At 35.4% G+C, this 26,597-nt stretch overlaps 1 protein-coding gene across 3 annotated transcripts in view; it reads right to left on the reverse strand.

Moving 5' to 3' along the window:
• CDC14A (cell division cycle 14A) overlaps window positions 1-26,597 on the reverse strand; it is a 51,213-nt gene that overhangs the window by 5,423 nt on the left and 19,193 nt on the right. Inside the window, exons 5-16 of one of the 3 annotated variants that reach the window (XM_072932540.1) lie at window positions 26,163-26,242; window positions 20,012-20,078; window positions 17,840-17,902; window positions 14,655-14,742; window positions 13,441-13,671; window positions 11,167-11,305; window positions 8,423-8,579; window positions 7,741-7,853; window positions 7,093-7,140; window positions 5,968-6,096; window positions 4,725-5,043; window positions 2,726-2,866 (exon numbers count right to left, since the gene is read on the reverse strand). In XM_072932540.1, the coding sequence (XP_072788641.1) occupies window positions 2,732-2,866; window positions 4,725-5,043; window positions 5,968-6,096; window positions 7,093-7,140; window positions 7,741-7,853; window positions 8,423-8,579; window positions 11,167-11,305; window positions 13,441-13,671; window positions 14,655-14,742; window positions 17,840-17,902; window positions 20,012-20,078; window positions 26,163-26,242 (1,569 nt within the window). In that variant the 3' untranslated portion in view covers window positions 2,726-2,731. The remainder of the gene's footprint in view (window positions 1-2,725; window positions 2,867-4,724; window positions 5,044-5,967; window positions 6,097-7,092; window positions 7,141-7,740; window positions 7,854-8,422; window positions 8,580-11,166; window positions 11,306-13,440; window positions 13,672-14,654; window positions 14,743-17,839; window positions 17,903-20,011; window positions 20,079-26,162; window positions 26,243-26,597) is intronic. The other 2 variants (XM_030278659.4, XM_030278660.4) reach the window with 2 other exon arrangements.

The following is a 26,597-nucleotide window of genomic DNA, read 5'->3' on the forward strand; positions in this document are numbered from 1 at the left end:
AACTGAAAAATTGCTGTCCTAACCATCTCAAAATGCTCCTGAACCACTCATGTTAACAAAGATAGATAAGAGTGATAAGGTGATTTTCTAAAATAAAAGTACTGCATGATTACAGCTGGTTAGCTTGATATCTAACTCAAGGAAGTGAGATTTTGCCAATTAAGAGAAAGGGAATTAATCAGTATAATTCAAGATTTTGATGAGCTAAATGAATAAACAAAGCACCAGGACATGTAATAGACTTCTGTCAGGTACATTACCTGATGTGCTCCAATTAGAAAGAACACAAACACTGCAACAAGCCTAGGCTGGGCTGTCACGAATTTAAGTAATTTCAGCATCTAAAGCAGTGAAGTGGAATGATTAAACATAATTTTGTTTTTAAAAGAATTGTGCCATAACTGGTAGCTTGATATTACTTCATATTTTGCTGATGAGCTTCAGACCACTGGTAAGTGCCACCAAAAGCAAAACAGCTGCATGGCAGGGGCTGAAGTGGTAAGGAAAAACCAATCTTCCTTGATGGGTTAATTGGTCCCAGAAGAAGAGGGGAGGGGAAGGAGGAAAAAAAAACCCCATCCAACCAACTAAAAATAAAAAAGATTATGCTTTTCCACAGGGTTCCACATGAAAAAAAAAAATCCCAAATCAAACCAAAAATTCCTCCAGGAACTCAGGACATAGTACTCAAATAAAAGAAACAGAAGAAGTCACTATCATCAATGGCAACAACTCTTTTTTTCCTCCCCCCCGGCCCTCAGCTGCCAGTACATTACAGTAAAAAAAAAAAAAAAGAATCTTTAAGCAGGATAGCACTGCGTAGCAGAATTCTGGATCAGAATGATTTAAAAAAAAAAAAAAAATTGGAACCCTTTCCAAAAGGATTTTTGAGCTAAGTTAGTTTATCAAAAGAAAATCAAGTTGAGATGAGTAGCATGAGATAACTCCACAACATGAAAATAAGACAACAAAGGGCTATAACACTGACATAATACAGAGATACAGAAAGTTTCAGGTTAAAAGTGAAATAGTTTTAAGCATGACTCTGTTCAATCAGTGGGACTGATCTTTCAGAAAAATTTTGTTGCCTTCAAAATAAACCACCTGTATATTTGCCAGAGAGCTGCTCACTACCAGACAGAAAGCATTCAGAGATTAAATGATTGAAAAACCTACTCTTGTCTTAAACCTCAAGATGTCACAGGGACTGCACTCAGTCAATTGTGCATAAAACGGGTAACAATTCAGTGCACTCCTCTGTGACTGGGAGGGATGCACAGGGCTACAGGGCACATTTAGAAGCAAATGCATTAATCAGAACATATCTGAAAAACATTCCAAACAGGAACACTTTTCAGCCATTATTATATTGAAAGAATATTACTTCACAGGTAAATCAGAAACTTGCACTTTGCTATGTAGACTTTGCATGGCATGACTCTTTCTAAGAAATGCTGCTTCTCACATCACAGCATAGAATACATTAGAGTATTTTCAGCTCACCTCATTCTTCAGAGAAGACTGGAGAAAGAATTTTAAAGGTCTTGCTGCATTGGACTGTGTATAACCTCTACTCCACAAAAGCAAGCAATATCAAGCCAAGAATTATTCAAAAGTTATATCCTTTATATCCCTTACAGCCTTCCATGCATTATTAAGTTATTAAGATAGGTAGGAAGAAAATTAAAGATGTTCTTATAACAGAAGAATAGTGCATTTTTGAAAGGTTTTTTTTTTCACATTAAAAATGCTTTCCATTCAACCTAAAACTATACACTATGCCTAAGATATTTCATTTAAAGTAATGCTTTAAGTCACTTAATAGTTGTACTGCAAAGAAACAACAATTAATTTCCTTCTTCACTGCAATGCAGAGAGCTGTGAGCACCTCTCTCCTGTTGACATGGCTATTTCACCTGTTCATGAATTGCTCCTTTCTTCTTCCGTAAACTACACAGTAACTAATATTTATTGGTTTTCTCCCTTTTCCTAAGTCATCCTTATCTAACAAAGAAAGGCATGCTACAATTCTGGAAGTTACATTGTAAACCACCCCCTCTCCCCACATATATTTGGGGAATTTTTGTGTCAATGTCAACTATGTTGCACCTCGAGGGTTTATATGATTAAGGAACACAGCACTATCCTACAATTTTGTAACTATCTAGACATAAAAGAAACCTGAAGTGTCATCAATGCTTAATTTTCTGTTCTATGCTTATGGAACAAACCCACTAACTTGGCTTTCACTGTAAAATATCATTTGTAGCATTAAGGTACAGCAACTACCTCTCCAAAGGAGGTGACAGTTAGCTTTTAAGATGTTATATTTACATACAACCTTTAAAGCTGCTTAAGGAAAACAGACTTACTGTTTCTGTAATGCTTTACATTATCATTTGGTACTCTTGTAAATTCTGGCCTATTGTGAATGATGTCAGCTTATTTTCATGACTAAGTCATATTGCAGTTATAAGGATTTCTTCCCCTTAGGACGCTGCATGTAAGTTTACATGCAAATACTTTATGCATAATATATAGCTGTAAGTAAAATATGAAAAAAACCAAACCCTCTAAAAATGCTGCTGGCAGTATATAATTTACAAAAGAAACAACTGAAAAGAATGGGAATGGCCTGACTTGCCAAAGAATTATTGTTCAATACATTAAATATGAGACAGCATGGAAAGTGAGACATTAAAAAAAATAAAATCAGCCAATTTACCACTTATTATTCAGATGAGTGATTGCTCTCACCCTCTGGTGATATACTGACTTTTAGTTCCAGTAGAATCAACAAGAGCAGAGGACTGAACTCCTGAGGACTGAAATTCTGTAAGCATGTTGGATTGAAGACTGCGAACACCTAAAAAGGATGACTTTCCAGAGCAATCAGAATGCATGAACAAATGAAAGACTCATCAATGTATCTCAAACAAACATTCCTGGCTTGCTATACAGCTTTTCACCTCTCTCTTCATCTCTATGCCTGAAGAAATTAAACCAAATTAGGTCAAGAACAGTCCTCTTGTTCTAGAGCTTGTTTCATCATAGAAAAACTGTTATGGTTTCTGTACCTTACTTGAAAAATCTCAATTATATATAGTTTATTACAATGCCATGTAGTAGGGAAAAACAGAATCAAATTAAAGAGGTGAAGATGTGACAACATTCAAGAAGTCCCTTGCAAACAAGTTACTGCTGCTGTTTAAGGTTTAAACTCAATTTTAAACCCAGTGCAGCACTGTGATTCTAAGATCATGGAATATCAGCATTTATTTCCAGATAAATTGTAGTGGATAAGAAGCTACAATATGTTTTTTAAACAAGGAGTCTGAAAGCATCAAGTATTCTGAAGAGCTGCATTAGTCAAGCAGATTCTACCACAGTAGGAAGAACCCACCGAGTTAGAGAATACAGAATCACATTCCCTCAACTAATTTCAATGTTCTGTTTATACAGATTACATTTCAGTCACACATGTAATTTAATTCCACAATGGAAAAATTTTATTTCCTACTGTCATCTATCCTCAGAAATAGCAATTCACACTCCCAAGCTACAGAGATGTGGCTTCTGAACTGTTGAGTGGTGCCACATCTGAGCTGTTAACAAGAGGGTAGGTCTTCCACTTCTGCAGGAAGAAAAGAACATAGCCTATGAATGACTTTTGGCAGGACATCCTAGTTACATGCAATGTATATTATTAGCTGTTTTAAGACATACTCTCCACACCCAAAACCACTAGCAGATATAACCAGAACTTACTTTATACTAAATATTTTATCAGTGCTAAGGAAACAGAAGAGTGATGTGCAATATTCTGAAGTCCATTTTATATCCACCCAGTAAAATAAATAAAAATCCTAAGTGTCAGAACTAGTTGAGAGAGGCTGACAGGCTCCTTTACTCATAGGCAAAATCTATTAAAAACAGTGTACTATTTTTTTTTTATAATTAGTAGGCTATCAAATCCTTGGAAGCCAGGTATTTTAAATTGGTTTTAGATTTATAGTAGTAGAGATTATTATTTTTTCCCTAGAATAGACGAAGCTGTTTCTGATTTCATAACTGAAGTTCCTCTGTCTTCTCTACATTTTATATAGAAACACGAAATTTCAAGTTCCATTAGTTTATCTGTACATCCTCTTTATACAGACTCTTTTACACAGAAAAAGAGCACAAAATAAACCCAAGGCACCAAAGTTGTTGAGGAATTAAAGCTCCAATGCGAGACCATCAGAAATACCTTGCTTATAATATTAGAAAAGGAGTAGGTTTCAAGTCAAGGGCAGTAATTGTTCAAATAAACCCTATCTTTAAGGATGTTCTACCTTCTGTTTACTATGATAAAAACAAAGGTTTCTTAAAATCTGTTTAAGATTGCACAAGATGAAAATGCATAATTAACTTATAGACTGTGTTATGGATAATTTGAAATAAAATCCAAACGGTAAGAAGGTCCATAAAAAAAGTTATCAGAAAAGATATAAAGTTCAGGCACAATTTATGTTCATGAAACTTCCATGTAACAGATACTTAGAAGAAATGGGGAAAAAAGCAGCTGAAATGATCGGTAACAGACAAAGGTGCTGTTCAGAAACATTAGAGGAAGCTGGAGAATTATGCTGAGTTGAGATTTTTTTTGCAACAGTTTTGCTCACAGAAGCAAGGAAGAAAAGCATCAGTGAGCTGCCTGAAGTGCTGTTGTGATTATGACTTACAGGAATGGACTCTGGTATCATGCTGGAGGAGCTGTAAGGCCCATAAAGGAAGGCTGGTGCGTACTCATCTGTCACGGCGCTGTGAAAACTGCTCTGGCTGCTCAGGTTGTTGCCACTACTGCTGTTTCTGTTGTATAAGTTGTTGTTCAGTTCATGGTTTTTTCTGTGTGGCAGCTGCAAGCTGCCATTCAGGTGACTGGAGATATGGCTTAGAGAAAAACCTGTCCTAGAGGACGAGGATGTCATTTTGCTCTCATCACCATCTGAAGCAGCATACAGGTTCCCTAGAGAACTGGCTAGTCTGGAGTTTATGGAAACGCTGAATGGAAAACACATGCAGGGAGAAAAATATTCACAAGGTATGTAGAGATAAATACAAAAACATAACAGACAATTCAGAAGACATAGATGAGTAACACAGACCATTGTGAAACAATTTGTGTTTGCATGCAGGCTCATTTCTAGCTCCTAAAGTAATGAAAAGCAGAATTCTTTGTAAGGACTTTCCAAGTTTTGCTTATTCAAGCACTATACCATGGCCAGCTTTCACCTCTGTCAAACCATACATGCATGCAGGAGATGGTGTTAAAAGGTTTAGGCAGTGTCTGATTTACACTGAAGTAGTTTGTGTACATGGAACAGTTTAAGAACTCCTCCTCTGTTTCTTGCTATTAGTTTTGTGATACAAGCCTTCAAGTAACCAAGAAGTAAATATGACAAAATTTGAGACTAGAAGTAGGGTGTCCTGAAATACCTCAAGCTGATTATTCTGTTTATGCAAATATTTGTGGACATGTTTATTAAAAATGCATCAATCATTCTGAGCGTCGTTTAATATATATAATTGTTTAGGACAACAGTTTTAATGGAGCTAAATAGTAATAAATAAATGATTAATAAAAAAAATTAATTACCACTCAGTATTCTGAGAGTAATAGTATATAAACTAGTGGGAATAGCTGGAAAACATCTATTAACTTAACAACCCACTTGAGCATGACAGTACTGTTTCTGATGACATGATCTGTATAAAACTCTCAGACCAATTGGACAGATTTTGGGTTTTGCTTGTTTTTAAAATCGGTAGGCAACTAAAGTTCGGCTAGTGGAACAGCAAATCACTCTAAGTAAATTTAAGTCTTCTTATAGCCAAGAAGAGCAAGCACTTCATAGGCTGCAGATGTGCTGACAACCACTGTAGGATACTATAAGCATTTGTACAAAATGAGAAGAAGAAAAAAACCTTTTAATGTTAGAGCCTGAAGATGTGGAAAGTCTGCTTATTCTTTCTGCAGATGCTGAAGTAACTGCCATCACTCTGGAGGCCTTCAGAGGAGATATGGATCCTTCTGTGCTACCTGAAGTATTCAGTCTAAAAAGAGTGCAGATTTCCAGTGAGAAGCAAGATTTTATAATTAAAATATACACCTCCAACACATATAATCTTTCAGTACATAGACTGGTATGTTAAAAATTGTGAATTCTCAAGTCTGAGAACTCAAGAGCAAAAACTCAAGTTTGCCTGCTTAAACATATTTTAAAAAAAAATTTCCCAGCTATCCACTCCAAGTATTTCCCCTGCTGCACCTTATTAAAAAGTTACAAGCTACTTTTCACCTTGGTAATTTATGAAGGCCAAGTGTCCATTTTTAATAAGATTTATTGTAAGTTTTATAATAAATTTTAGAACTCTAAATGTAAACTTCATTAAGAATACTTTTTGAGCTTACAGAGCAAGTATGAGTAGAAAAACCCAAAACTGTAGCTTTCATGAGATCAGTGTAATTTCTAAATGAAAATTTTCACAAAGTTGCACAGAACATGCAGCTCTTTCTAGGGTGGGATTCTTAATGATAAAATTCATGATGTGTTGATAGTGAGCTGTATGTATGTTACACTGGACTACTAAAATTGTTACTATTATGGCTGTCCACATTAATTAATTAAAAAAATTAATTTTCTCTAGCCCTAGATAGAGGGCTTGGGTACAGATCTCCAACTACAATCACAGAAGAAAAATGACATTGAGCAGCTTTAATTACACACCAAGAAAGGGTAAAACATTCATTTCCAATGCCAGTCATCTGGAGAAATCCAACTCAAATATTCAAGTCACAAAACTGAAAAAAAAGTGCTTTTTGCAGTATTAATGTTCGATAATGATATAAATTTTGTCTTACATATTGCATTTTAGATTCAATGGGGTAAGGTATGTGATTTGCAGATGTTTAAAAAGGTTTGTTATCTGCCCAGGCTCAGAAGTCTGAAATAGTGATCACATCAATTGATTAGCAATGATACAAAACACTGAAAATTAGGAACCTAGTCAAGTGATATACATTTAGAACTAGAATTTTAAAGTCAGTACCTGAAGGGCTGTGATATTGACCTGGTGTGGAGTTTCATGTCTTGCAGCCTAAAGAAACAAAAGCAGCGATCTTTATCCTAGATAAAGACAACCCTTATAAAAGGTTAAAAACCTTTCCCCTCTGCCAAATAATATCTGTGTGTCTCAGATTGGCATAAAATATATATATAAGAGGTAAAATTATTGACAATCAGTGTTTTAACTTACAGTAAAAGAACAGAGAATTACTTCAGGTTTAATTTGAAAGTTCACATTTTTATTGATTCTGAAAAATTCTGAATTTCTATAAGGAGTACAGAGAAGTAATTATAGAAAGGCTACTAAGTTTAATTAGGAATATTTTGTTCAAGTCATAAGTTCTAAAATACTCTATATAAATTTGAAAATTCTGAAGTAATTTTACATTATCTTTTACTGCTACACAGTAACAAGGCATTGCTAAACAGGGAGGCAGAAGGCAAAAAAGAAGAGAAGAAAAAGATTAATAAACCAAATCTGCAACTAATAGATACATACCTGGAGAAGTTTCCACCACAGGCAGTGGTACAGTAGCACCACTGCCCTAAACAAGATAATTTACCTGCCACACAGATCTGATAGAATGGACAGAATTTAAAACTGTAAATTACTTCAGGCTGGTATAATTACCTCAGAGCTCCTGTTGTAGCAGAACAAGGGTGTCTACGACTTTTTAAGGCATTCAGCTTATCTCCCTGTGTCATCCCATTCTGAGCTTCCACATCTTTGTCTTCAGAATCATTCTGGGAAACAAAAGTATGTAAGCAAGGGAATCTATCAAATCCTAGAAGCACCGAGTATCTCCCTTCACAAAGATCAGAACCCAGAAGGCTGCTCTGCTGTCTTCTGCAGACGTGGCACTACTCTTTGCATAGTTCTGGTACATGAAATGTGCCTCTGTACAAACACACTCACATAGGGCTTTTGCAGAACCTGACCTCAAAGTTCACGAATCTCAAGCTTAATGCCAGCATTTATTTACTTCAAGGAAGTCTGTTGGACATTTATACACACCGGCATTATTATTAGTTAAAAACCTGGAATAAGCACATTTTTGGTTTCCAGGAGGAAAGATGACTTTTTGTTTTCCTTCATTCTCAAGAAAACAACTGAAAATCCTGAGAGAATGACTTGAAATAATACAAACCTTCAGAAGCTTGAAAAATTACCTGTAACAGTTTTAAATATTACTAGATCTTTTTTATTAAGTGGAGATTTGTTCTAATTATGTCCTAAAAATATTTAGAAGTTATCTGTAGCTAGTTATTAAAAGCTCAGCTTCAATTTATTTGAAATTTTTCCTAACACCTACCTCCTTGTATTGATCCAAGTCTTGTGCTTTATTCAGACTGTCACTGATGGAAATGTCATTTAAGCCACAAAGAACTCTGTTAATGTTTCCATCAACTCCTCGCTGTTTCTGCTTTGATCGGATGAGATCTCCCTCCCGCCATAACATTGCTTGCTTCCTTCAGGATACAAAACCAAAGCCATTCAGATCAACAAATTTGCATACACATAAAAAAACATATGAAAACATGGATGCTTACAGATTGCCAACATTTGAGTCTTCTGTACACCTTCATCTGGAAAAAAATTTACATGTCTATCACAAAAAAAAAAAAATTTAAAGTCTAAAAACTTAGAAACAACAAAAACCCCTTGAGAATCACCAAATAAATCTATAGTCATCACAGTACTAAAACTTCATTTTCTCAAATCCTTCTGGGGAAAGAGGTTAACTAAATAGGAATTTGTGATCATGTTTTAATGGCTCTTAAAACACAACTTAAAAAATAATATAAACCAGTTTTTTATATACATCATGTGTAGCATAACTGATGATACAGAACTTTGCAACTTACTAGTGTGTGTTTTCTGGCTAGAGATATTGTCCAGGGAAACTACAGCTGACCTGTGCAGTGCAATTGGATGGATGTAGTCATGTAAAATTCACCAGGACTCTAATATTGATTTTTAGAAAGTGAAAGAATATATCCTTCAACCAGGTGATAAAAAATAATAACAATTTCTTTGCTTCAACATGCATGGGCAGAGCAGACTTTTTTCTATGAGTCTGCCTTATTCCTCAATAAGAAAGTTTGCTGGGTAGGTACCAGTCATGCTAGTTCCATCCAAGAACTGAGACCCTATCACATGCTATTGAAACAACATTGATTTCCTACACTGAAAAGAGAAGAAAACAGTGAGGAATTAAATCAGAATACACTTTCACTGGAAGCATTTGTTTGGAAACAAAATATTATGGCAGACCTGAAGAGCTAATGGATGTGAGCCAACTGCCTAAGCTTGCTCAATAATAAATGCAGAAGTAAAGCCCTTCAGAAAAATTTCACCACATCCTTAGTAAACACCACTGGGAAGGAGAGGGAGTGCCACTTAGTCCACCTAACAGAAGTACCCTAGAAAACATACTTGAATTTAAATACCATTGAAGTCTTTCAAGATTATTGCATATGCAGTAACAAACTGATCTGATACACATTTAAGTGGAAGAGTTTCTATTAAAAAAAACCCCAACCTCCCTTATCAAACCTCAAGGAATCTAAATTAGGTTTTGACACCTTTGAAGCTTGGGAGATCGAAATTGCAAGATGTTACCTTTTGTAAGACACAACTTTGCAGCCCTGAGAGCAAGACATTTTATATTAGAAAGATGTAACTGACATTCTTTCCTAGCCCCATTTTGACACCACTGGTGTCATTGCTTGACTTTTCTCTGACTTTTGAAACAGGTACCTACTACCCTTAGGAGAGAAGAAAATTCTTACTGAACAACACTGCAGCTCTCAGCTGTAACAAATGTAGGTAGATCCGAAGGATCTTTGCCTATCTATAAAACCAAGCCAAGTATTCCTTCAGTCAAACCAAGAAAGGACATGGGCCTTGTTTTTCCTATCTTGAAAGTAAACAGCACTTAGTGTTCACATTACCTACTAGCTTTCTTTTCATTTTGCTCTATTGTGCAAGTCATTTTTAAGAGTGTATCATCCAATCATCAACACTGTCTGAAGAAGTATAATCTGGCTCCAGTGAACACCTGTAGCTTGTGATCTGCAGTATTTTGAATAAGAGCAAGCCACCTCACAAATAGAGGTGTGTCCATGCAGTTGCACTGGAAAAGAAATAAAACCCCTCATTCATGCTCTATTTCTCTTCAGTTACAGTAATACCTCTTTCTCTCCAATATCGTATGGATTTTAAGATTCAAGGTCAGTGCATCTTTTACAGTATTTACACACTACCTAAGAGAGCTGATAAATTATTTTTCCTATTTGTAGTGGAATTTCTTAAAATGCTTTGTCCCATAAAAGTGAGAATGCCTCCAAGTAAATATCACCATGCCATTAACTCAAATATATCAGCATAACCACAATTTTAAATGCACAACACAGAAACCACTATGACATTAAACTTACTATCTACATCACTGTCATTCATTTCCAGTCAGGATCAAATCTGAAGTTGTATTAGAACCATACATTTGTTTGCCTAGAACTACCAGTTCCAAATGAGAAATGTTTAATACATCCCAAATGAGGAATGGTTCATGCATCATGCTGAGGAATCTGACGTAGATCATAAGCTTTCTACCAAGTACTTATTTAATCTTCAGTTACAATAAAGTAAAACCATACAAATGATACCATTTTAAGATTAATTTTAAGTGCCATAGATGGTATATAAAGTATTTAAAGACTATTCTTTCAATGCTAATATTTAATCCTATTTGTTGATTTAATCTTTTGTCCACATTTGTCCACTTCCAACACATGCGTCTAAATCCTAAATTCCCCAGAACAGAAACGTGCAGTCTTGAGGCCCTGTGTCCTTCTAAGGGGACAAAATGCACAGAACTCCAGAGAAGTTGACTGCTTCTGAGTAACTCAGATTTCAATCCCCTATTAACTAACCTTAAATCTATTGAACAGGCAATAACTTTCAAATGTCAGTAGACAAATTAGGTCCTACATATACTGCAAGATGGACAGGGATGGAGAGGAGCAAAGAAGGTACATATAAATGTATACATACTCTTCCAAGAAGTGTTGCTGGGGTCCTATAATAGAGCCTGGGCGACATATTCTTATCCAAGCAATGGCTTCAGCATGTGTGAACTTGTAGTGCTTCATTATGTAACAGGCAATCAGTGTTCCTGTTCTCCCCAGGCCAGCTACAGAAACACAAGAGGCAACAGCCACATATGAAGGGATGAGCATTCCAGAATTATCAAATAAAAGTATGGGATTTAAAAAAACTTCCATGCAATTCACCATATTACTATTTGAAGAAAATTTCTATTCAGTGTCCCATTTATCACATAATTCAATTTCAATGCTAGGTACAGATATAGGGACAAATCTTTCATACTTTAGAAAAGTTAATGTTTAATAGCACACCTGCAACAGTGATCACTTGTGGTTCTTGAAAAATTATACTCTGAACTTTAAAAAAGGCCAAAATTTTTTAAAAAGCTGTGATCAAGCTGGATACCAACTTCATATTTATGATACTGGTAAAAAACCATAATCAAAGTACCTTTGAGAGGCCAGCACAAGTACCTAGAACCCATGGTGCAAACACATCATATCTCAACAGAGAGCAAGTCAGTGGGTTCTTCTTTTTGAAACATTTTTTTTTTTTTTACGTGAAACCAGCACATAAAACTATTTACTGCTATCTGTATAAACAGCAATGACTGTGGTCCAGTGTATAATTTTAGATATCAATAGCTTAAAAAAATTTAACCCATTGCCCAACAAATCCCAAACTAATCCTGTTGTTAAGGGGACAACAGAGACACAGAGAAATTAGCTTTTACTATGAGTCAAATCTCAAAACTAGAAAGTAAGAATTAATCTCTTTCTAGCTTTGTGTCTCATGTAGTAGTAAAGTGTTTCCCCATTTAAACCTTATTTCCCATAAATACAGTATTTGCAATTTAGGGTCTCACAGTAGCCTGCTATTGTTTATGCACCAACAACTATCCAAATGGAAACTCTGCAAGCAGCCAGACATCTCTGCTGACAATTCTATACGCAACTACAAGCTCTTTACATTTAACCACTAACTCTGACTTTTTTGAAAGTGAAGATGATTTAGGTAGGATGAAGGTAGAAGTTCACACATAGTGAGGGTCCGTAATTGTAGCTTGGAAGACAAGCTCTGAAGACTCACTTAAAAGGCGAAGTATTGATTTCATTTCTTCCCTCCAACATTCTGCTTATGTACAAACTTTCCATTGCAATCCTCTGCAATTAGCTGTTCTATCTCATCTGAGACAAGCAGTTTCTGGAGTAATAGCTGTGCTCAGAACACCTCTGGAATATAACTCTACCTGAGTAAGGCCTGAGTTAACTGTTGATTTAATACTGTAGAGAATTATTTAGGGTGGTATAAAAATGAAAAAGAACAAGATTGTTGATTTGCTTGCTAAATGGTCAGACAAAAGATCAAAAATACTTCAGTGCAGAAAGCACATCTATAACTCACTACCAAGTGTGTTATATTCCTTTAGCAGTTAAGCATGGAGAATAACTTACTAACAACCTCCTGCTAATCGATGATTTATACTCTTATTTAGCTAATTGGCAGATGCCCAGCTTATCAATGCCAGAACAGCTGGGTTCTAGCAACAGTAACAACTTGTTGGAAAATAAACCTGTTTATCTTTGATATGCATATTTATTGTTCACAGGAAAATTATGAATAGTATTATTCTTTCTTCTGATCAGGCAAGACATTTATCTCCACAATGTCCTTACACAACTCTAAACATAAATCAAGCTGAACTCTTAGAAGCCTTTGTTAATCTCTCTTGACTAAGCATGTTTGGTGTATTTTCTGGCTGGTTTGCTGAATTAGGCTGGTTTGAAATGCTGGCATCACAATAACTCACATCAACTTGAAATGTGGAATTCATACTCCACAGAAAAATGTAGAACAGACAAAAAGCACAAAGAAAACCTTTTAGTGTTTTTCATTTCCTGGACAATTATCATAATGCTGTGAAAGCATAATGCAAAGAAGAAACCTGCATCAACTAAATCCCAAGTTTTCAAGTCATATTGAAAAAACCCCACAGAACAATGAACAACAGATTGTCAGTTCTTGCAAATAACAGTGTAGGATGTAAGGATTACATATACACAGGAAAACAACGAATATTTGGCATATATTTAGTCAAGCACCATAAAGCATTATTACTCCCACAATCTGAAAGTGTTCTTAAATGCTGTATTTCTGGGATACACTCTATGGATTTATACTTATTTTGAATTTCAGTCAGAAATGAATAGGTGCACATACCTTTACAATGTACAGCGATGGCACCATCAGCATTTTCACAGATGTTCAGGAACCTCTGGACTATACTGTCACTTGGTGTACTGCCATCAATGAAGAACAGATCATAATGCTCAAAACCAGCTTCAGTAAAGCGTTTTGCCTCATAAATTTTTTTGTTTAGTCTTATGATTGATGTGACATTATGCTTCTTGAAATAAGGAAAGTAGGCTTCAGGTGCATGAAGAGGATAACCTATAAAAAATATAAAGCCACATATATATATAATATATATATAGGTTATATATATAGGTTATATATAATAATTTCCTAGGTTCATGAAGTTCAAAATCCTGCTAAACAAAATAGCCCCTGAAAACTTTTTTAATAATAAACACACTAATACTAAAAATGCTTTAATACTTTATTCAGAATAAACATGTTAAGGGATATAAAAAAAAAAGGCTAAAAATGGTCATTAAGACCACTTTTATTATAAAAAGTATTAGGAGGCAAAAAGTTAAAACAGAATCTACGTGAAACACTGTTCTGTCTCACATTAAGCCCCCATTCTTCTCTGCAAGGCGGATTTATACATAAACCTGGGAACATATGAATTCAGCGATTCAGAACAGCTGTTTATCTAGAGTCAAGCTGCAGATCAAAGAATAGAAGCATGCTTGAAGAGGAAACACTGTTTTTATGGAAAATAGATTGCTCATCTATATTATGGACAGGAGGAATAGTCAAAGGATAAACTTCAGAACCAAAAATATTCCTTTTTTTTTTATTCCACTAGACCACATTCCCCAGGTTCTTCACATTACCCCAAGGATCTTCAGTAGGAAAGGCAAGCTTCTTTTAAGTCTTTCCTGGTCTGTGTCACAAAACTCCTAACATAGTCATCTGTGTTTAATTCAACTCACCTTTAGTTCTGCACACTTACTGTATCAGGTGGCAGGTTCCAGGAGGATAGTAAGTGACCTGAGTCTCTCAGGCACTTTGTCACAGGATGAAAAGTTACTGACTGTTAGAAGAATTGAAATTCTTCTGGCAAAGAAGAATTCCAAAACTTTTTGAATTAAATTCTATGAGCATATATAAAATGCTCACTGGATGATTATTGCTGAAGATTAAAACGGATCTATGATCCTCTATTGCCTTCTGATTTTTTGCTGTGATGGTTTTACATGCTGGAAAAATAAGATCATAGCACAGCATTAAAACATACACCATACCATTTTCAAGTTTGCTTTTCGGGTGTGGTCCACTAAAAGCCAAAAACTTTCCTGGAATAATCCAGTTGAAGTCACCATTTTCCACTCGCTACAAAAATTTCAGAAAAGAAAGACATTTTAATATCTGTATATACAAGTTAAAAAAAAATTAGTCAAGATTTTGTTTTACTCTTCACTGTGTTCTTGTGGCATTAAAACAAAACACTTCAAATGTAATTAGCTAGCTTAAATATATGGGACAAATTAAGCATAAACTGCTTCTCAGATCTTAATAAAATGAAATATAAGTAAAACTTGCTTAAGTTTTCCAATAAAAGCAGGAAGATCCTTTATGTAAGATATTTCTCCTTGAGAGGGTTCGGTGTTTCAGAATACCTATTAATAATACTGACAAACACCATCATTCTTCTATGTTTTAATGAAAAATTATGGAAAAGTGCTTCCTCATGAGGCACTAGCTTAAAAACCCAATTCACAGAAAACAAATTAAAAACCAATTAGCCTTCAAAACAATTACCCTTTCCCTGTAGAAACTGAAATTTACATATTGGCATAAGCTCTGATGAGCCAGTAATCAGAAAGAAGAAAAGTGTAAATTAAATAAAGAGACTAGATTTTAATAAACTTTCAAATAATGACATTTTGCATTTCTTGCTCACTTTTACTGTGCCTTTTAAAAGGCTCTTCAAATTCTGTCACTGCTGAAAATGAAAGCTTCTTTGGAAATACGTAACATGAACTGTAGCTCTAAACTGCCTTCTTTTATTTCTTTAATTGAAGACTGCTCATTCCTTGTTTGGCAGTGCAGTTATTCTCAGCATGACTTTTAAGGACATGGCACTCAGTTCAGCTGCATTATTAAGCTTGTGTTTTTAGCTCTCAGCTCATCAGAACATACTAATGAGTGAAAGGTTCTAATAATGGACACCACTGTAATCAATCCAGGAACTGTCTGCTTAGCTGAGCCCATTAGGCTTGCTCCCAATGTCCCTACACAATGGAAACTCCTGGAAATTACCCAGGTTGCATAACGACTGGAGAACCAAGCTCAGTGCCAAACCAGGACCCCTGCCCCCCACGGGTATCACAGACTGACATTTCAGCCCTGCAGCACCCCTACTCCCTTCAGGGAAGAAGTCCTGTTCAGTAAGCTAAAAAGATTTTTGTGTTTGTATCACCAGTTTTATTTGTGGATTAAGTTCTTTATAGTTACAGGGGTCATGACAAATAATTTCAATTTTTATCAATATGAACAACAGGTATCTCTGTATATGTGTATATGCATATGTTTGACACTACATGCAAACATCATTACTACTAAAAAACCCAATCAGTAATTTACTTCCAGTCCAACAAAAGGGGAATTAGCTGCCTTGATAAGATAGTAAGATGAAAGAACTATAAACATGAAACAATTTCCTTTTAACCTGCTCCATTTAAGTTGTATGCAACTTTTGTCTACAAAACCACACATTTGAAGACCTAACATAGCAAAAGTCTGTAACATTTAAAGCTTTTGAAATATAGCACGGGACGTAACTAAACACAAAGCTGACCATGATGCGTGAAAAAAAAGGAGACATACCAAAAAATGGACAAAAAATTAAAGATGATTCCAAATTCTTGCTTCTTAAACTCAGCAAACAGCATACTATAAACATCATTCACATGTATGTACTTTTCACATGTTAAAATAATGGTAAGCCTTAAACAAGATAATGGGATAGCTTTAGGCAATTATTTTAAGGCTCTTTTTCAAGCAGACTAACACCTACTATACATACAGAATTCCAAACTACCATTTGTTTTTAGACTGAGTTTTTCTTTTTGTACATGGAGTAAGCAGAAAGCAGCAATTTCATATTTTAAATTTTACTTCCTGTTCATTTAATTTTGGTAATTCTGCAAAGGCTATACCAATTTTTGAACCCAATCATTATGGAACATTGCAGGATACAGAAATCCTTTTACAAATGCTTTCAAGTTTAGTAAAATAGGCAGATTGGTGTTACAGACTGCCTGCTGCAGACATCTACTGTACAGATGTGCTGTCAATTAATTTTTTCCATTGTTTATTCCTCTTCTTCACTTTCTTGAACATCTATGAAGCATTTCAGTATGTACCTGAAATACATACAGCTATAGGAAATGCTTTTAAAATGGAGATTTTCAAACTTAGCAACTTTATTCTCATAACTTCCAAGTTTTCTGAAAATTGCAATAGTGTGGAAGAATATGTGGCGTCAGTAAAGCAACACAAGTTTAAAAAGAGAATTAATTTATATTCAAATATTTAGCACACCTCTAGTTTATATATCTTTCTCCTTAACCCGTACAGCTACAGGAATGTATAGGTGTTCCAAAGACAATGTCCAATAAACTAAATGATTGTCACCGACTTCAGTAAAAACCTTTTCCCTTCCTTGGAGTGAGACCTGGTAGACAAAGATCATGCAACTCTTTTGGACCAGATGTACACACACCTTCTGTGCCTGAGATTTCCTCTGCACACAGCCCAGTCCACAGGTACAGCATGGCATATTTTAAAGCTTCTCTAAATCAATGTAGCTTGAGGTAACTTTTTACTACCAGCAAATAAAGGTGTACATGTTACAAAGTCCTAGAAACATCTAGAGCCAACCAGAATACCTATACCTAGGTTGTAGGAAAGTTGGCAGAACAGTGAAATACACCTGTTAGCTTTCTGGGACTTCATTACGGAAATACTTTGGATGTATTTCCTTAACTAGAATTCCACATAATGCATCCTTACTAAAAACTCCTCAAAATTTGCTTCATCTATGTGGCTATAAAATTGTCATATATTTGGGACTAATAGGAGTGGAAGCAGGAGCTAACAAGTGCTGAAAGAAAACATTCTGTGGGTCAGCTGAGAGACCTTGGATTGTATCCTGGGAGAAGATTGGAAAGCATGAGAGAGGTCCCAGAAGCCAGGAAGGCTACAAGAAAACAGTAGATTTAGGCTGTGCACTGAAATTGCAAGGATAGTAATTCTGCATATTCTTCAAAAGGAGCATATAGGTTTCCATGTACATATCTTACAAATGAACACTGGGTTTTACTCAAATTAAAAAGTTCTTCCAGTATGTTCTAAGTTGGGAGATACTGAATACTCCTATTTTATGTAACTCAAACACATTCAATGCATTATTAAATGTACAAACCTCATAGTGCTCATATTCATCCACATCAAATGTCTTAAAGTCAAAAAATCCATGCTGCAAGGCCTAAAAGGCAACAAGGCATCAGTTTACACTGAAATACAATATATAATCTCATTTTATAATACTTTTTTGAGCAAAAGTAAATCCCTAATTATGGCTTATTGAAGCTTTTATGTTAAGACATTACATTTTGCACAGATTAACAACACAGACAACAAAAACTCCAACAATGTCACTGAAACATGTCAGGCTCATTATTTCCCCTCCAAAGACACCAGGATGGGACACAAGGTTGTTGCATATCACTTAAATCGTAACATTGATTCTACACACCCCACCTTGTGGGGTTTTTTTCTGTAAGGCAGACACAGGTTAAATAGCAATTCCCTTTTTGTCATACACTCACTTAATGATTCCTATGCCAAATGTATTTTCATGCAGTTTGACATAACAAAACATTGAACACTGAGAGCTTATTGATTTTCTTCACTTAGTATGATACTCTGGTTTTACCACCATAATACCTAGGTAAAATGGCATATACAGAATGCAGCACCATGTACAATCTGTATTTCTATTATTTCTTTTAATACACATTTTACAGGTACAATAAAGTCCACTAGACTACATTAGACAGTATTTATTACAGAAATGAAAGAAGTCTTGTATTCAGCTATTTTTATTATTATTTATGCCACATTTGTACTAAAGATTTGTATCTAATAACCATATTGAAAACAATTCCATGAATAAAAAATTCATAGCCAATATTTATTCCAAACTCATGGAAGACATTTCTGAAGCATATATTTATACTGAACCAATTGCATTAAAAAAAACCATAGATATTGCACAAAATTCTGGAATTAAGGTGTGATAGGACCACATCACAGATCTGTGATTTAAAACCAATAATCAGACTGCCATTGTTTGCTACATACCGATCATCTTTTTAGGACAAACGAAAAATAGTTTTATTACAGACAAAATAGGCTCAATCACTGGACCTCTCATGAAACCTAAGATACTGGGAGGTTTGTCTGAACAGCTGATTTTAATTTTACAAAATGTATTTCATTGAAGCATGGCTGACTGGCTGCACTCCACAACTTGCAGGCCCCCTGAATTACATGTATATTACATACACACATACAAACACCAAATTTATCCAGGTAAACTAAGACTACTTTCAATTAAGGCATGTTTTCTGCCCAAAGTGTTTTTACCTCTGTATGTGAACTAGACAAAAATTAAATAATAAATTTTATGAGAACAAAGGAGGAAAAACTGATTCTCACCGTCCTTTTGATGTATTAGCTGCAGATAAATTACAGTGATTGCACTGACTACTTCAGATCTTCAGGATCTGTAGAATGCTTCACAAATTACAGTCTTGCTGGTAACTGACAGCTCCTTTCCCACCCCCACAGAGCTAAAAATATTAAGCTTGATCTCTCTTTTTCCAATTTTTAAAAAACACTTGTTTTGCCACTTTTAAGACTTACAAGTGGTCTATAAAGTATCTGTACAGCACTGTTCCTATAGTCTGTTCCATTCACCCGAAACAATGGGAAATGACAAACAAAATTTACATGTCCCCATTTAAGAACTGATGCAAAATATTTTAAGAAAACAATACTGGAGCTTAATAGCTCAGGACTACTTAAAGTGATACATCAAACCTCTATTAAGATACATTAGTTTTCACTGGTTTTAAAAAGTTTTGAAAAGATCAGTGTCAAACACTGAGCCAAGTGTTTTGGGGAAAGCAGGGGCCAAGTACCTGCAAAAACTATTCTGATTAAATGACAATATACCTAGGTATCTGTTTCACTTGACCTCATCACCTGTCACTCCCTCTCACCAATGGTTAGAAACGATCTATCAGCAGACCTAGCACAGTGTCTTGCCTTAAGAGCTGTCCCCCAGCCAGGTCTGGTGCATTTTCATGTTCTACTTCATGAGGTGAAGTTCAAAAAGCTGTCAAAGGCAATCAAAGTGCAACCTTCCTCTGCCATCAGTACTCAAACACAGTCCTCAGTAACTTAGGTTTCATCACTACTCATATACAAATCTGCTCTGAAACCAGGTTTTATAATCCATTTAAACAGGATTTTCTTCAAGTTTTAAAAATCAATTAAAACCTGTTTTGCTAAGAAAAAATGTTATTACCTTATTTACTCCCTGTAAACAGTCCAAGATCGTAAGATTGTATGTGCAGTTCCCAAATGAAGCATCCCTACAGATTTAATGCAAATTAATTTAATATACAAAGAATTATTTTAAGAACTAGAACAAAAGCAGAACACAACAGAATACATTCAAACTATTCCATACCCTTGGAGAACTCTGAATTAAAGTTCAAAGACATCTTTTTAGAAGTTTGTCCAGGCTAAAGTACTCCCCCACCCAAGATGTAGCTTAGACTAAATGTGGTTAGATACTGCAAGCTACTTTAGGTGCAAATTTTATATCAGGTAACTACATGCTCTTTACAAAATTATTTATGCTATCCTGGAACAGGAAGGTTTGCATCCTCTCTGGGTTGTGCAAAGATAGTAGCAAATAAAGCACAGCTTGCTTTAAACATTTTTCAAGTCTTAACTGAGTTACACTAACAGGGGCAGGCAAAGAAGACTAATAGCTTGGAATTAATTTACAAGCTTCCATTTTGATGCCTGATTACAGATGTGATTAAAAGCTATCCCGATATAATTAAAATTATTTAACCTCAGCATACCACATGAAAATTACAATTTGTCTGTAAAAGAAGAAAAAAGAATCACCATCAAACACACACCACCAAAAAAAAGCATGGTGGAAAAATGCAAATGTACTTTCCGAAGTCTGCTTCAGACCATTCTGATTTTAACAAAACTCTGCCTGAGCATATTACTTCCTTATCACTCATTAAGGAAATCTTTTACAGCTTTTCTCTTTGCTATCTTAGACAGAGTCCTAAGAACTGCAATTTATCAGAATAGTAAAATTTTAGGTTCAGGCAGATACATATTTAATCTATAATTGATTCAAAATTTCAATCTTTCATTGAAAACTTTACTTTTTTGATAAAACTTGCTATAACTCGTATGAAGTTTTTGATATGTTCCTTCAATCTCAAGTACTTTAAGAGTAGAAAATTCTCTCCTATTCTTTAAGAGCAGAATAAGTTTACCAGTTTTGAGCAGTGTTCATAGAAAATTATTTCAATAAAATTAAAAGCTACTATTTTGGCAGTGTTATATTGCAGGCAGGTCAATCTAAAAATGCTTTCCAAATATTAGATTATTAAAACACACTTAACCATAAATTTTGGAATGGGAACTCTGAACTGTATATGAATCTTCCATATCCAAATCCAACAGAGAAGTTTTAAAAATGAGAATACATAAAATATTTTCCCTATGTTGAATAAGCAGAACATATCTAAACTTAATATATAAATTTTGCAGACAACACGTTTTTGACAGATAATGGATTAACATTATTATTTTGAATATCACATGATAACAGATCATTTTAGCACAAAATTCTCTTAGCAAACAAAAACATCTTGTGAGAAGAAAAATTAAGGTCCCCAGTGGGAACACATACATAGCAGAAAGGGTTTAAAAGATGTACCAGTTTTCTGGAGGGCTGACAGAAATAAAATCAACAAATGCAGACCACAAAACTAAATATTTAGAGAAACATGAATAGAAGATATGGTTGTGTCAGACGGGTTCTATTTTAAATGTTATTTTATTGTAACAAGAATATAACTTTTATTTTATCTGTATGTATAATTATTGTATAATTACTTTTTTGACTGAAAAAGCATCTGATAGTGCTGTACATGAAAACTGTGCTGGGGAGGGGAATCACATGATCCCTAAGCCATTAGTAAGAAATACTACAAAAGAGGGAGGGAGGATGGTGAAGCTGACCTAGATGTACAATTCCAGGTGTACAGTAAGCTCAGCTACAGTTCCACAGCCAGCTGTTACCAGTGACCTGCACACAGATGCTGGCAGCTAACACAGACTTCCTCCAGCATCCAATGTCTCAAATTTCTCCTGATGTGCACCTGACCATTAAAGTAGGTACTGATCACGTTTCATTACAGTATTCTTGGAGTCCTTCATGCCCAAATGAATAGCCACCTTACTTTTGAAATAGTGACAGAACTCTATTCAGTTTCAAAATGAGAAAAAATGTGAGTATTTCTAGGAGATGCAGATTTAGTATGAATCTGAGCTGGCATTACAGAGTTGTATATCCCACATCCGATTTCACAGTTGTAGCTGACCTCAATACTGCATAATGCTTTCCCTTTCACCAAACCACTAAATACTATCAATAACAGAACAATTTGTTTCCCCAGCACCTACCAATAAAGAAACAAACCCCAGAAGCTATGAACTAAAATCCACCTCTGAAATTCACATCATTATTTAGAGACTGAACATAACAGTATTAAAATATATTTGTTTTTTCATCAATACAAAGTAGTTTGAGGTAAAAATCTGAAATCCTATTTCTCAGTAGGCAACTGGTATTCATGACAATTTTAAATGGTGTTAGCACTGTTTTTAAATGGAAGTGAGAAGATACAGTATAAGATCTTCAAGAGACTAGAGCGTCACCAAGTGACAGCGAACCAGCCAAAAATAAGACAAAAGTGTCTCAAAGACAGTACTGCCTTATCCTGCCAAGTTATCTTTAGCTTTTCTATTATAAAAACAAACCAAAACAAATTTCCATGAATTTTGTAAGAGAAGCAATCTGATTTTTTTCCTGAACTGTATTTGCTGAAGCTGTCTTTAAATGAAATACCAGCTGAAGACCTAAGCCGATTAGGGTTTTTTGAGGTCACTCAGCTACATGAAAGTAGATCAGTTTCCCAGTGCTCACTTCATGTAAATCTACCTCAGTACTCCACAAAGAATCTGACAATGCTGCAGCTTCTCCCTATTCAAAGTTGTCTGTTTTGTTTTTTTTTCAAATAGAGGACACTTCACATATCAAATTAACAAAATTGTAAAATAGTCCGGTTGTAACACTTAACTGATCATTGCTCACTGACTAACTGAAACTATTCAAACAGACATGACCTATACGACAGAAGTTATGTAATATCTAAGTTCCAGGTTGCAAGATAAATTCAAGCCCGTAAATACTGAATAGCAATGATTAGTATCTCCAAATTATTTCCTTTATAGACCTTTAGCATGAGGGAAGAGGTAAAACATCTGGGTTATGCTTTGATTAAGAGTTATTTTAGTTCTTTTCAGGACACTAAAGGCGTGGAAAGAGTGCAAACTTCCTCATAGCACCACCTTGTTTCTGCCAAGCTGACACTACCTAAGGCTACTGCTTCCAGCACAGGTTCAATTGCTTGAGCCTCTGTACTATGCTAGATTTTGCAACAGAGATGGTCCAAATATGTTGGAATGGGGGCCAGGGGTAAATGTCTCAAAGGCTTTGAAACAGCGGGGAGGATGACTAAATTATTTCTTTCCCATTCCTAGCTAATCTAGATTGTCTCACTGCAGACCCTCATCAGATCCACTTGCCCTCCTTGTATATACCAACCTCCACCTGTGAACTCCACACACTAATAGCCCCTCCCTGTCAGACTTTCCATTTCTCATCTAGCTTCTAATGACAATTCTTCATTTTATTTCCTCACTCCTCTTTGTCCCCCCTCCAGTACAACCAGGTTACACACCCATCTTCCCCAGCAGGATGAACTACACCACAGGTAACGGAATCTGTTTAGGCTCTACTCCAGAGACAAGAGCTGACTGAGTCCAAAGCAGATCCAAAAGAAACATAAGTGCTTTCCAGCCCCACACCATGCAAGAAAAAATGCTCAAGAAATCAGGATGTTTAATTATTCTAGCAAAGCTCCCAACACTATAGTCCTTCTAGAGACAGCAAGGCTCAAGAAGAATGTCTCCCTCTAACATTGCCAAAGCTTTGCCTTAAAAAACCCAAACGAAGCAACAAAAGCCCAAACACATACCAGATCCCACCTACAGCAGACAACCCACCACAAAAACCCCATAACTGTCAAAAGCTTTAACTTTAGACAATAATTTCTTTCACAGCAACCCAGGGCTTGAAACACTTGGAAAAAGACTGTAAAGTAGCTATGTTTCAGAATATCCTACTCCATAAATTTATTGCCATTTTCTCCTGAAGTTGACAGATGGAATTAAACAATTCTTCTTTTGTAATCATTCTACCAACCCAGACAGCAAAACTTGAGTAATCTCCTTGCTGGACTTTGCCTTCGTCAATGTTTTTGGATAGTATACTCTTCCCAGGGAAACATAAAAAGCTCTTTTGTATATAATATAAAATTATCTCCAGAAAATCTTGCTGTGCCTTCTATTTTTTTATCCCTCCTTTGATGATTCTAGAATAGCTAAGTATTCTATTTTGAAATAAAATTTCATTAATTCAAATTCACAAGGATTACCTATGAATAATCAATTAACACTTAATAGGAAATTGTTTTGTGTCATTAAATTTGTTACTGTGGTTCCAATCAGCCTCACAATCACAGAGATAATTACTTTCATTAGTCCTTACCAGTCAAGAAGAAACAGCATTTTCTTATCCTTGCTTATCAGTATTATAAGGAATTAGTTGTAAGGCAAGAATCCATAGCCTTTGATTGAAGCCAACAGGGCCTGTGAGACTGTTCTGCAAACACACTATTCCTCCCAAGTTTTCTGCCTTAGCATTTTGGTACCTGACAAGTAAGTTTCTTCACTCTGTCAAAATCTCTTTTCTACACACCTTAATTTTCACCTTGGCAGGGATGACAAAAACCTAAAGACATACCAATTTACTACAATTCTAAACAGTAAATTTCTTTAGTTGGTCAACAAGATACAGCTATTCAGCTATGGGGCCTCATGAGATGTATCCATCCTCAGGGTCCTGAGGGAACTGGCTGGTGGTGTTGCAAAGCCACTCTCCATGACATTTGAAAAGTCATGGCAGACAGGCCCAGTCCCAGTGACTGGAATAAGGGAAACATCCATCCTATTTTTAAAAAGAGTAGAAAGGGAGTGCCAGACAACTGCAGGCTGGTGAGCACCACCTCTGTGCCTGGATAAATCATGAAGCAGATCCTTATGGAAGCAATGCTAAGGCATATACAGATCATTGTTTATTGTAGATTGTGATCCCTGTATCTTATACAGAACTTGGAGATGTTAAAAAACACTGACATGTTTAAAATAACTGATTTTTAAATGCATTGTACCAAGTATCTTTTATGATTAGCTGAAAAAAAATATAGATACCAGTAGCTCAGTAAACTTGGGTTCTGGAGAGCTATTAATGATCAGAACAGTGTATTAAATTCTCTGTCAATAAATGCTATCAGTGATTTAATATCTTTTCTTCAAATGTAGCTGATGGTTTAAAACTTCATAACCAAATTGGTCTTGACATAAAAAAGAATCTACAACCCCAGCAGTTTATACTGCATCTGCCTTCTGTGCAGAGTATGAGAAGAAACAATCTGATCCTCCTTTGCTGAGTGGCTGAAGAATCAGAGGAATTTGATATAGACAAGGTAGGTCTACATTTACAAGTGCATTGGCTGACAGTGAACACTACTTGCAAAATGCTGATTCCCCTAAAAGAGAGAATATTGACCTTCTTACAGTTGCATTTTATTGCCAGTGTTTGCATAAGAATACCATGAGGTATTCTCATTCATAAATCATAAGGGAATTTCATAGTCCACACCATGAAAAATATTTGGAAGTCTCTCTATCAGATAGGCATGATAGCTAAAATTCCTCAGATTCAAGCCTCAATGTGACCTTAGTACAGAGTTTAAAGACAGGTTGATAGAGGCTATCTGTGATTCACTGAAAACACTCTAACCTTGATATCAGTACCTGTTCTGTAAAATAGAGAAAATGTAACAGCATAAAACCCCCTTCAATCCTGTAAGTCTCAATAGCTAGGGACTAGGTAATTTCAAATATTTGAATGACTTCCAAATAATAAAACACAACGCATAATGAAGAAAAGGTTTAAGTGCTAAAACACAAACATGCTAAGAACTATTTTCAAAACCTGACAGTTTGCTAGACTGAGTCTTACTTAAGACTTATATTGATCTAAATAATTTATTATTCCCACAAACAGCAAGTAACTATGCAAGATGTAAAAAATACTTTTTCTGGAAATCAGTCATTTTCATACAATACCCATAACAGACATGAAACGCCTTTTTGGGAGGCAATCTAAACCCCAAACTTTTAGCAAATTTCAAAAAAGAGAAGTAGCCTCATTTCTTGTGTTCACATACCTAAATGGAAGATATGGCGGATTAGATCCAGATAAAAGCATCCTGTAAGCTTCTTCTGGTGTTTTCTTCAAGTATATAACCTAAAGGGGATGGGGGAAGAGGGAAAAAAAAAAATCAGCCCTGAGCCGGAAAAGTCTTTAACCAGACAGGAACTTCCTCCAGCACACTAAACTTGTAAGACTGCCTACTTTACTCCTTCATGATCAATTCCTGTAACACATACAGATCAGAAAAGACATGCCTACATGAAGAAAAGATTCAGCTATCAACAGAAGTCCAAAAATTTTGTTTTGTGTCAATCCCATACTTTAAAAAAAAAAATTGGAAAAAAAAGCCACATAATGCTGCAACTGAGAGACTTCAATGTTGCATGAATTACTGTAAAATAGCCTACATTTAAAGCTTAAAGCCTTGCTTGTAGACAAAAGATCTTTA

The sequence above is a fragment of the Taeniopygia guttata genome, chromosome 8 (assembly GCF_048771995.1).
Source record: "Taeniopygia guttata chromosome 8, bTaeGut7.mat, whole genome shotgun sequence".
Lineage (NCBI taxonomy): Eukaryota > Metazoa > Chordata > Aves > Passeriformes > Estrildidae > Taeniopygia > Taeniopygia guttata.